Here is a 12,591-nt window from a genome sequence, read left to right on the forward strand (position 1 = left end):
ACTTTTTCAGCATAAAAATATCACATTTTTGGGTTGGTGTGTGTGTGTGTGTGTGTTGGGGGAGGGGTGCAAAGTGTCAGTGCCATATTTTTATTTCATAGGAAATGGGTAATCATGTCCATGTCCTGTAACTTGTGACAGCTTTTTATACAGCTTAGTGTGAAGGGACCTAACGTCATTCCCCCTTTGCAGGCTTGTTTTGTGAAAGTTCATAACTGTCTTAGAAATGAGTAACTAGAATGTGCTACTGGTATCTCTAGAGGTTCTAAAGAAGCTTTTCTGTGGTACCTTAAGCCCTTGTGCACACATTTTGACATTACCACTGAAACTTTAAAATTGTTATATGCAGTTGATTTTTTTTTATTATTTTGAATAAATGCAGAAAAGGCATGTAGGCAGCATGTGGAAATACAAGGTACAGTGTGTGTGTAAGATTTGAGGTTTTCACGGCGGTGACTATGAAGAAAGCAGTCTTCTGAGATGTGCCACCATGTAGATGTGATGTTAACCGATGTTTTGGAGGAACGTATCGCCTCCATCTCGAGGGTTCCTCCGAAACGTCGGTCAACACCACATCTACACGGTGCCACATCCCAGAAGACTGCTTTACACGTTGTGTGTTTGTGATATAAGAGCATTAAGGAATTAAGTTTCTCGGTTTGCAGGGGGTTGTTTCCCATGGAGTCCAGACATATGTTTCACTGTTTCAGGGGATTCCAAGCACAAAAATTTCAAAACTGTCTAATCACACATGTTATCCTTACAAAAAATATAAAATTGCTATTCATGATCATGTTCTCTGTTTTGCATAGTTTTTGCTGTAGGAAAATGACAAAATAATACTAACCACAGGATATAGGTATTTCTGCCATCAGTCCACCTTACTTGTTCCATACATGGACATCTTTATTCTTCTGCAGTTGAGATATGCAGTAGAAATTTTATACTTCATTTTATTCAGGAATTTATTCTCTGTATTTTATTCTGTATAGCATAGAAATCAACATTCTGTCTGGTCATTTGCTTTTCAGAAATCCTGAATTCTTCTGGTATATTTTTATTGTTGAAAGATTCTTGGAAAGTAAGAATTTTGGTTATGCTGACAAGTTTGGCTTGTTATTCTATTTGAATGCATAAATTGTATTTTGGGTATATATTCCTGAACATACACCATACCAACAGAAAAAAAAATGTTACTATATATAGTACTTGTATATACAGTCTTATCTGTTGTCATCCTGGCTGAGGAGGTATGCAGCTAGGAGTGTTTTGTGTTAAATTTAGAAGAATTATGCTTGATTATAATTTTGTTTAAGATTGTTGGATCCACCAGTGTGTGTTATGCCAGCGAACATTCTGAGGTGAACCCAAGCACAAGGCAAATGATTCTGAAGACAAGAAATGTGAGTGTACCCTTGTAATATCATCTGTCTTTTTACCTACTATATTTACTAGGCAGTTTGTTTGTGAGTTTGCAGTGTCCATTCAGGCCAAGCTTTCATCAGGTATGCTGAATAGGGATGCAAATTTTTAAATAAGCACTCGGTTGTTTCATTACAGCACCTACTGTACTTTGCATTAAATAAATATTGTTACTGGGATATGTTTGTGTACATTTTTCGTACTTTATGATTCGTATCTCCTTCATTGTTGGATACTTTCATTTTGTTAATGTCAACTACATGAGGGAAGCCATGAAAGGCATGTTCATGGGCAGCAAACTTGTAACATGAAATTTCAAAAGCACACCCAAGATCAAAACTTTGAATAGAAGTGTTTCCTGTTCATGGATGTAAGGAAAGTGAGATTTTTCACCATTTAATGTGATCACAGATTAAATGTCTTAACTTGTCTAAGAAATCCATTGTATTTAGTGTGCTTTGTTCTGATATACTAATAAGTACAAACAACAAACTCCATGGTTTTAGCCCGCAAGCGAACTATACCAACCGAGCGACTGCTGCTTGTTGGGGAAGTTAATGCCACTCTGTGGTCTAGCGGTCAGAGTTCTTGACTACAGATTCAGAGATCCAGGTTCGATTCCCAGCACTACCAGATTTTCTGAGAAGTAGTGGGTCTGGAATGGGGTCCACTCAGCCTCATAAGGATAATTGAGGAGCTGTTTTGAGGAAGTAGTGGCTCCAGTCCAGAAAACCGAAATTAACGGCCGTGGGGATTCATTGCGCTGGCCACGCAACACCCTCTATCCTCCAAAGTTGGCTCTATTAATAAGTACATACATGATAATATGATCATTTAACATCATGATAAATTTTATTATGGGGTAATGAAATATTAGATTTTGCTCTGAAATAAAGCTATTTCCTTTTCCTCTTCTGAAAATAAAATGGCTACTTATGAACACATTCAGTTTAACCTTTGTTAACGTGGGGAATGAGCGTTAATGCAATTGTAGTAGCTAAAGAAGAAGTGGATAACACAGTCTTAAAGATTTACCATGTTTGTGTCACATTGTCTGTGAGAAGTCAGTTTAATTTAGTATGAAACTGAAATATGTTGTTTTTCAGTTAACATTCTGCCGCTACATTGCTGTAGATGAGACAGTAAGTTACGCTCCTCATCCTCAGGATCCAAGCAAAACTCTTCTAAAGCAAGAGGCTGTTGTGACTGTAAGGGGAGTTCCACTTACCAGCTATGTAGAAGATCTTCTTACCAGCAAAATTTCACTCAATGCAGGAAAGGTAATGCACAAAAATACTCTAACCATTTTGTAATACAGATGAAGATGGCACCATATGTAGAAAATGAAAGTTTCTACCATTTTTAATGGTTGGTGTTCTCATTTGTGATGTTTATTGCTGCTGCTAGTTGTAACAAATGAAATAGTACATATCCAAATTTGAGTGACATTACTGATGGTATGTTGCACAATCTGTTACCACCATTTATACATTATTCGGTTGCTGTTGTCACTGATGTTGCTTATCAGAATTTGAGTGGTGCTGACATGAATTGTAAGTCATTGATAAGGTTGGTAGGTATTGAGCTTGTAAAGTTGATGTCAGGGTTATGGTCTCTTCACATTGTTGAAATGATGAGTTGAAAGTTTATTCCTAAACTCAATGTTCTCCACATGAAAATGAAAGTTTTAAAGTATTCATATTACCATTTCATACCTTGAACAGTTTGATTTGTGTTCGTATTGTGATTGGCCATAAGAATTATTACAAATTCCAAAAATAGGGATTCCTCTAGGGAGTTATTTAAGAAACTAGATATACAATTATTACCATTTTATTCTCAGTATATATTGTGATGTGTTGGGTGTATAACACGACAAATAACTTCACGCCGTATTGGCTGTAGTGAATTTTATTTCACATTGCTCTTACAATCACACAGTTTACAATCTCAAAATTACTGCCATCGGCGGTATCACAAATACTAGACTGCAAATGCTAGAATGCAACTGACTGGTTGACTTCCTGGCTAACTCGTAACTTGAGAACTGGCTGTGAATAGTCTTTGCTGCTCCTTATTTAACCTCGTTCCGGGCAACACAGAAAACAGCCACGTAATATGCACCACTGTTGTCTGGCGCCCTGTTGCTAGCAACACTGTCGGGAGTTGTTTACAGGTACATAGCAATTGTGGCGTTGCATGTTACATCACCGCGGGGTGAGGGGTGGGGTGTTGACTTGCCTATTACCATAGTAATGACAGCACTACGATGCCGCCACATACCGCTGGCGAGGGAGGGGTGTCCTCCATTGCGCAACATGTAACAATATTTCATTCTAATTTTTGTAATTGATAATATCTCCTTATTTAAAACAAATTCAGAGTTATATGATATTGTGACGTGTTGTGCTGCGTGATAATAGTCGCTGCGAGGAGTAGCTGAAACAACAGGAGACCAACCAAGCACATCCATGGAAGGAAAGGAACGGGGGTGCACAGTTAGGCTATTCGGGACGAACAGCCTTAAGGATGGAGCAGTGTGACGTGTTGCACTATGGATGATGCCCCTCCCTCTCCGCCAGCCATGACGTGCCGAGCGGAGCCGAAGTGAGCCGAGTCCCAGCACGCTGGTCGCTATGTAAAGCGAGTAAACACCGGTTGCTAAGCAAAGCGAGTAAATAGCAGTTGCTAGGCAAAGCGAGTAAACAGCGGTGACGTAACACGGGACGCCGCAGTTGCTACATAGCCGTAAAATAACTCCCAACAGCGTTGCTAGGCTATCGGCAAACACAGCATCAGACAACAGTGGTGCCTATTACATAACTGTTTTCTGTGTTGTCCGTAACAGGGCTAAATAAGGAGCAGCGAAGACTATTCAAGAGTTAGTTACGAGTTGGCCAGGGAAGAGTATTCAGTCAAGTAATTGTAATACTGCAGATAGCAGTAGTTGTCAGATTGTAAACTGTGTGATTGTATGAGCAAGTGTGGAATAAAATTCGCTATATCCAATAAGGCGTGAAGTTATTTGTTGCGTTATAACCCAACACGTGACAATATATACACACCAGAGGTAAAAATAATTTTTACCCTTCACAACCAAGGTTGTCTATCTATAAAAATGGTGTTTATTATGCAAGTATAAAGGCATTTAATGACTTACCTCCTTGCATAAAAAAATTGTCTGATAATAAGAATCAATTTAAAAATACTCTAAAAAACTACCTTCTATTGAATTCTTTTTATTCACTGAAGGATTTTTTTAATATTAATTATTAATTTTAATGTGAATTTTTAATGTTTTATGTATCATAGGTGCTTTATTTTGGCATAAATATGTTATCTACCTTTTGGTATGATGATTTTTTACAATATTAAATTTAAGATGTTGTGTTTAATGTTAATTTATTTTGGCATAAATATGTTATCTACCTTTTGGTATGATGATTTTTTACAATAATAAATTTAAGATGTTGTGTTTAATGTTAAAGTAGGAAGATAAACAGTTTGGTTTATTGTTTGATCTGACTTATGCTTATTTTCATAGTATGTGTATTTTAGTTAATTGTATGTGACTGGTTCTATATCCTCAGGCATATTTGTAGCCTAGATTGGATCGACAGAATTTTACAGTGGAATAAATAAATAAATTGTTTTGGTAATGACATTGTGTAGTCTGGTGGGGAGAAGGGGATATTAACATTTCAGAGGAACATACACCATCTTCAGAGTAGAAGTGGGCCAAGTTGGAAAAATAGATGGTTATATAGAAGAATTGTGGGTAGGATAGAAGTGGCCAGAGGCAGGAATGAAGAATGAGGAGCCAGTGGGAAATTAGGTCCTATAAAGGAAACCTACTTCAGAAGATGAGTAAAGAAGAATGTCACAGAGCCCATTTCGTGGCCACAGGAAGAGGGAAGAAAAGTCACAACTTGTCTTTTGAAATAGATGTGAGTGAGAGGATTCCAAGACCTGCTCAGGGAGAAACCATTTTGCCTCTTAATGTTGTGAGAATGGAGCTCAGTCTCTGTTGCTTTCCTGTTGAGGCAGAGAAGTAAACTGCTTGAAAGGATTCTTGAATAGTAATTAGATGCCTTTTGGAAGTCAACAGTCCCGCTGAATTAATTAAATGACTTCTTTTATGTATTCAAAGGTGTTCTTAAATAGAAATATCTGCCTTATTCCTTCACAGTATATTGTGAAAGAGAAAGCAAGGTTCACACTTTGTCTACAACAAAAATGTGTATATTTCTGATTACTGAAATGAATATATCAGAACCTACCTTCTTCAGATTATTTTGCCATCCTGAAATGTCATTCGTCGTATCATTCCCTGCAGTTGCATCTAAGTGTTATATAGTTTGACTAGTTATACAGTTTTCTTAAATGAATAAATCCCCCAATTGCAGACATTAGCTGTGAGTTAGTGGTGTTATCCAAGTAATACATTAAAAATTACAATTAAATGATTTAATATTATGTAGAATTTGAGGTTCTGAGAGTGATGGTTATGAAAAATTCTACTTTTGAGATATAATTCCACATAGTATAGTGAAAGTTGACCGTTGTTTCAGAGTTATGTGTCACTTCCATCTTCAAGGCTGAAAATGGGGGCAGCATATTCCTCCGAAATGTCAGTTGACTCTCACCAGATTACATGGTATTATATCCCAGAAGATGGAACTTCATATTTCATAATATTTAATTAAAGAGTGATAACAGGTCTGATAAGAAAGCCTGAATTCATGTCTCAGATAAATTGCATTGAGCTGGATCACAGCTGAAGTGAATATGTTATGACATTACTGCATGTTCAGTCTTGTTGATAGCTTGTCTTTCTCATCAGATGTTCATGGTCTGCATGTTTTTCCAATCTAGTGGTTCTGTAAGGGTGTGAACATGGTCACTGACAATAAGGGAGGAACATAGAATGAGGGTGTTGAAGAGAATATTTGGACCGAAGAGAGGTGAAGTGACAGGAGGTTGGAGAAAACTGCATAATGAGGAGCTTTATAACTTGTACTCTTCTCCAAGTATAATTAAAATAATCAAATCAGGAAGGTGAGGTTGGCAGGGCATGTAGCATGAATGGGAGGAAAGCGGGATGCACATAGGATATTGGTGGGAAAGCCAGATGGAAAGAGTCCACTGGAGAAACCAAGGCATAAGTGGGTGGACAATATTAAAATGGATCTTAGAGAGATAGGATGGGATGGTATGAATTGCATTGATCTGGCTCAAGACAGGGACCAGTGGAGGGCTCTTGTGAACAAGGTAATGAAACTTCGGGTTCCATAAAATGCTAGGAAGTTCTTGAGTAGCTGCAACAATTGGCGGCTTCTCAAGAAGGGCTTAGCTCCATGAGTAAGTAAGAGTAAATTCCCATAACCCAAATAGCAGTGAGGTATTATTTATGCACAAATTTCATTGATGTGATACAAATCAGGATTCCACAGAGTGAAAGTAAGCTCATATGGGATCTTGTTATTTCCAGGGCAGACAGGCAATTGAATGGGTGATTGACAAAATTGATGCTGAAGTGAAAGAGATTGCCAGCAGTGCAGTGAAAAGTACTGATGAACTCTTCACACAAACAAAGAAGTCTTTTGATGACATCACAACAACAGCCCGAAAGTCTATGGATGATATATCATCAGCTGCAAAGAAATCTTTGGATGACCTGCAAAATCTGGCCAGTGTCCCGAAACGAACTAACCAACATTTACCGAAAATTTAACAGTGATTATTTTAGATGGTTATAATTTGAACTGATGGATTCATTGACCACTGTTCTTATTATCACAGCTGTTCATGCTCTGAAACCCCATATATTTAAGTAAAAATGTATTAAAGGGTTCAGTTCAATTTAACATGCCATGAATCTTAAGTTAATATGTAGGTTATATAATTTAATGTTGTACCAAAATAAACTGACTATGATGTGCCTTTCATTGCAATTTACAGTGGTGTGGTTTTACACTTGTTCATCCAGTCATGTCAGCCAATAACTAAAGTAAAGGTACTCCAGGCTGGCTGGTCCAGCCATGTGCAACACCACAGAGGAATTACTTTTTAAAGGAACATTGCGCTTGTATATTTTATGTAATTCTGTCTTGACAGCTGTTGGGAACAGTTACAGTAATGTGTTATATTAGCAGTTCCTGTTTTTTTTGGCTTAATGTAACAACTTTTGAAATTACAAAGTTGTCAAAAAGTAAAGAACAAAGGTAAGGTTGTAGTTGGAAGGAAATTTGAATATTGTATATATGAAGTAAAGCGTCCCCCCAGCATTGCATACAGCTTATCAGTTAAATAAACATGTCCCAAAACTAATTTGCACATGTACATCAGCAGATAACATTCCTCATATCTGTACAGCTGAGCCAAATAAAGATGTGTGAATATTTTTTAAATGTAGTTTGGCTATCTATTCAGATGTTGCTGAACATGTTTTCATAGACTAAGTTGAAGAAATGCTGTGCATTTCCTGTATCACAGAATTAATGAATGTACTGTGTACTGTTGTGCAAGTCACAAATATTGGAAGTATATTGTAATCATTAACTTAATTTGATAGTTTGACTTACTGGAATATTGGACATGTAGATTATTTATAATAGAGTCATAGCAGAATTCTTGTATTTCATGTAGATGTAATATTTTATTTCTTAAAAGAACTTCAGTTTTTTTGAGAACATGTATTTGTTTTGCTGTAGCTTTATTTTATAGACACAGTAACCTTCATATTATTATTGAATGTAGTTCCACCTATTTCTGTGTCTGTCTTATATACCAGGAAGTGGAAAGAAAATGTAGGTCAAGGAATGCCTTTCCCTAATCTCCTCACAACCCTTTCCTGGTAGCTGCTGCAACCAGCTACTCTCTGGTCTGGTCATACCAAGAGTTTGATTAGAATCATGCCCTTCATATTGCTCCTGAATGAAATGCTGTATGGTTCTGGAATAAGGTTACACATATAATAATGGGGTGTCTAATACAGCATAGGAAACATGACATAAGTCACTGAACCACTTCCCAGCAAAATTAGATTTGTGTATAAATATTATACAAGGTAACAGACATACGAGTATTCAATGCCTGCCTTGTGATTGAGCCTTTGATTCCTCACCAGTTTTCTCTGCTATTGTCTTGCCTAACCTCAGTTCCCTGCATACCCCCATTAATGTGGTTCACTTATTTGGAAAGTACCAATGACTGACCATCAACAGTCATAGAATACAGAGCTCCATGATGTAGATCACTTTGTAGTTCATGTCGGTGTTTGTTGTTCAGGCCTGTAGACACTCAGATGCTGAACCTTTGGTCATTTCTGACTGAAGACATAGCCTTACAGTAAGCCCCATGGATGATTTTACCATGATAAGTCTTCCCCTTCTGATCAATAACTATACCCCTTTACTCTGAAGTTGGTCATAGAGCTGTATACAGGCACTTTGTCATACATATTCACCTGCTGTGGTCAGCTGTCTGTAGTCCATTCCACATACCTTACTGTTGTGTTAAGCTGTTATATCTTCTCATTCTATGACCATGAAACTCAGATTTCCTAATTTTATTTCTGCGAGGTTGTCATATAAGGGTCTGTGTTAAAAATCGAGGAATATTGTAGAAATGTATAGAACACGTAACCAAAAAGAGCATATATATATATATATATAGTAGAAGTTCCTTACACGTATATCTGCCTGATGTGTTTGCATATATATAAGGATTTTGTGTACCAGCAAAAAGAACTAGCATAGAAATGGTAAACAATCTGAAAGAGCAAGGATGTATTTTGAATGTTCCCTGTACAGATATCTTTCAGGTGGATGAGTATGTGCATATGAATTGTTCCCCAACAGAAGTACATAATAAATGAAATGGCTCTTTTTGGATGCTGATACCCATTTATGCATTATTGTTATTTTTAACCTTCCATTTTTACTCGTTACTCCTGCATCTTATTCTGTTCAGCAAACATGATAAATCAAAAAGACAAAGCGATTCAGGCTATTGAATTTTTCTGTCATTTAATACACAAATCTTGTGGGTAAGCTAAAGACTGTTGTAACACTATGAGAATGAACGATGTAAATGAAATTGTAACAGATGAAGTCAGTATGTGTCTTGTTACAGAGAAATTCACTGCAAGGAATACTGATAAACTGTATCTTGGAAGGGATGATTAATTGGAACAGCAGAAAATTATGGAAGAAAGAACAGACTTAACTGTGAATGCTGCCAATATCAATAAAAATTCCTAAATATGTAACTTTTTATGGATAAAAGTGTCCTCAGGAGACCTCGATGTGGGCTCCCTTGGTAGCACGGAGAATATCCAGACGATATTTGAGCTCTTGCAACGTTCAGTGGAGCATGTCCGCTGGAATAACTGAGATCGCATTCTGATACGGGTCTTCAGGTCATCAAGTCCATTAATTGGTGTTCGGAACACACTGCTCTTGACATAACCCCACAGGAAAAAATTCAGTGGTGTTAAGTCTGGTGAACGTGGAGGCCAAGGCATTGGACCGTCTCTGCTGATCCATCTTCCTGGAAATGTCCTGTCTAGGAACACAGATTTTTTTCCTCTGGGGTTATGTCAAGGAACATGGCCTTGAAATATGGCAGGAGTCACCTGGTACACTATATAGTTTGCTCTATATCTTTCTTTAATTTTATGAAAGTTAGTGAACATGAATCCATGAGACCTATACTTAGCTGGAATTTAATTGTGCTTGAATAGTGGTATATGATTGTATATTAAATTAAAATAGGGTGAGTAGGGTAACAGGGAGGGCCGCAGCATAGCTCAAGTGGTTAGTCGCTGGGTCTGGTCAAGTGATATTTGTGGTGGACAAAGTGGCGCTGGGGCAGGTTTTCTCTGAGTACTTCGGTTTCCCCTGCCAATCTTCATTCCACCAATTGCTCCACAATCACCCTCACCTATCATCTGGGGCTGGTAACATAGGCCAGAAGTGGTCGCAGTACAAGGGACTTAGTCCCACCCCACTAGCAATAAAAGTAATAGGGTAGCAGGGATATACATATGTGGGTCATTTCATAAATAATGCACAGGTTGGCAACACTGCAGATTAGATGATGCAACAACAGTGAGCCTCACATCAGTTACAGTTCAGGGCTTGAGAAAGAAGCTTGTTATTTTGTTTCATTGATAATGTACTCTGTTCCTAAATAACATAAGTTAGAAATTGAGCCTGCACGGTTCTCCGGGATTGTGACTGTTGAAGATCAAAGGTCGTACATTAAGATTGAAACTTTACATGGAAAAAAAACCTGACAGAAATTCACAGCTGAAATCATAGTCCAACAAGTGGAGAGGTCCATCTTCCCCATAACCAAAAGAATTTTGATGATCTCAGTCAAAGGTCAAACAAATGATGATCTTTGCTTATGATCACCGAGGAATCATCATGATAGATAGAGTTCTGTGCAGGAAAAGTGTCGCAGCACTGTATTATCGTGACTTTATGCAAAATCTGCGCAGAAAAATGCACAAAAACCAACCTCAGTTGCTCGAGGATGGGGACCAGTGGAGGGCTTTTGTGGACATGGTAATGAACCTTTGGGTTCCATAAATGCTGGGAAATTCTTGAGTAGCTGCATAATTGGCGGCTCCTCCAGAAGGGCTCAGCTCCATGAGTAAGTAAGTATACAACACTAGATTCACTTTGTGTGTATGATGCCACACACTACCAGAGTCTGTAGCTGGTAATTCTTTTGGATTTTAACAATAGGCATAGGGATAGCTGGTTGAGATATTGTTATGTCTGTTTAGTGTCAACTACCTGCTTTTCTCACTAGACAGCATCCATTGAATTTTGAAAGTAATGTCTACCTGCATAACATCCTGTGTCACTTCTGCTTGAATTTCTTCCATGATTTTATGTTTCTGTGTGTGTATATGTGTTTTGTAGCTATACCCATATTTAATATGATTTAAGGACTTCAGATCCAAGATGAAGGCATGGGAATTTATTTCGAATGTATCAGACTTCAATGATGTTGGTGTAAAGTGTTAGGCAACGTAGTCAAAATACGCATTTATATAAATAAAATATGACAGTGAAGTGTTTGTTGTTTTTAATACATAGGTTTACTCAATTAAATTAAATATTTGAAATGCAAATTTTCTAATTTACTAATTTTTATCAAATTTAGAAGTAAACCAAACTTATAATCGCCTCGTTTTATGTGGTGGTTCTGGCAGGTCTGGTATGGCAAGGTATAAATGCGTTTGGCTGGCGGGATTTCGCCGCTTGAGGAATAAATGAATGCGAGAGAATACGCAAACACTGTTTAAATTTCGCGCCTTTCAAACTCAATGTTCAGATGTCGCTGTCTGCTAAGGACCATATTTCTTTCACCACTGCTGTTTGGGAAAGAAAAGTGCACTATGTACGAGAGCTATCTTAATGATTATGACATTACCATCGGTGATCCAATGAATGCCTCAAGCTTTAACTCAAGGAGAAGAGGCGTGTTAGTAGAGGCAGACGGCGGCACATGTGTTTTGTAATCACTACTGGCTGACGGAGAGTAGTGTGAGGGCAGGAAGAGTTAGTCTACGTTTTCACATGCAATTGGCAATATGACAACCGATTTGGAGCAAGAGACTCGGATACGATACCGCCGAACCAAAAGTGTATCTCGTGCAGAAGATCTACAGAAGGAAGAGGCCCGTGTTAGAAGTTCACAACCAGATAAACCGTAAGTATCGTTACATAGTACCCTGCTTGCAAAAAGGGCGTCAGCTGAAAAATCAGAGACTGGCGTAGCGGAAACGGACTGTGACAAACGAGGTGGTAAGCGGATAATTTGAAAAAGAACTTATAGCAGCAAACTCTTGTACGTTTGAGAGAGTGAATGTTCTAAGTTTTAGGCGTTAATAAGCGCAAATGGCAAACAGACGATTCCTACTCGTTTGGGATGAACATGGAGAGAAAAGACTTTTTGAAGAGACTATATTTGTCATACTGATTTTGTAGTGAACGCTGTAAATCGGGGTGGGCCATTGCATCTTCCCTTTTCCATATTTTGAATTTACTGATTATGAATGCCAGCTGAAAGTGAAAACTAAATATCATCATGGAGCTGGGCTACGTGATGACCCGTTCCGGCCTCCTTCGTCTCGTAGCATCGTCAAAG

At 37.9% G+C, this 12,591-nt stretch overlaps 2 protein-coding genes across 2 annotated transcripts in view; both read left to right on the forward strand.

Annotated features, from left to right (window-relative positions):
* Positions 1-9,329, forward strand: part of LOC111872205 (protein slowmo) — a 28,234-nt gene extending 18,905 nt beyond the window's left edge. Inside the window, exons 3-5 of the mRNA XM_023865857.2 lie at positions 1,317-1,403; positions 2,529-2,702; positions 6,914-9,329. Coding sequence (XP_023721625.1) covers positions 1,317-1,403; positions 2,529-2,702; positions 6,914-7,156 — 504 coding nt within the window. The 3' untranslated portion in view covers positions 7,157-9,329. The remainder of the gene's footprint in view (positions 1-1,316; positions 1,404-2,528; positions 2,703-6,913) is intronic.
* Positions 9,330-11,803: 2,474 nt separating this feature from the next.
* The window catches only part of LOC111872160 (diacylglycerol O-acyltransferase 1), a 30,056-nt gene continuing 29,268 nt past the window's right edge, over positions 11,804-12,591 (forward strand). Inside the window, exon 1 of the mRNA XM_023865756.2 lies at positions 11,804-12,153. Within this exon, the coding sequence (XP_023721524.1) occupies positions 12,035-12,153 (119 nt within the window). The 5' untranslated portion in view covers positions 11,804-12,034. The remainder of the gene's footprint in view (positions 12,154-12,591) is intronic.

Source organism: Cryptotermes secundus, unplaced genomic scaffold, assembly GCF_002891405.2.
Source record: "Cryptotermes secundus unplaced genomic scaffold, Csec_1.0 scaffold828, whole genome shotgun sequence".
Taxonomy (NCBI): domain Eukaryota; kingdom Metazoa; phylum Arthropoda; class Insecta; order Blattodea; family Kalotermitidae; genus Cryptotermes; species Cryptotermes secundus.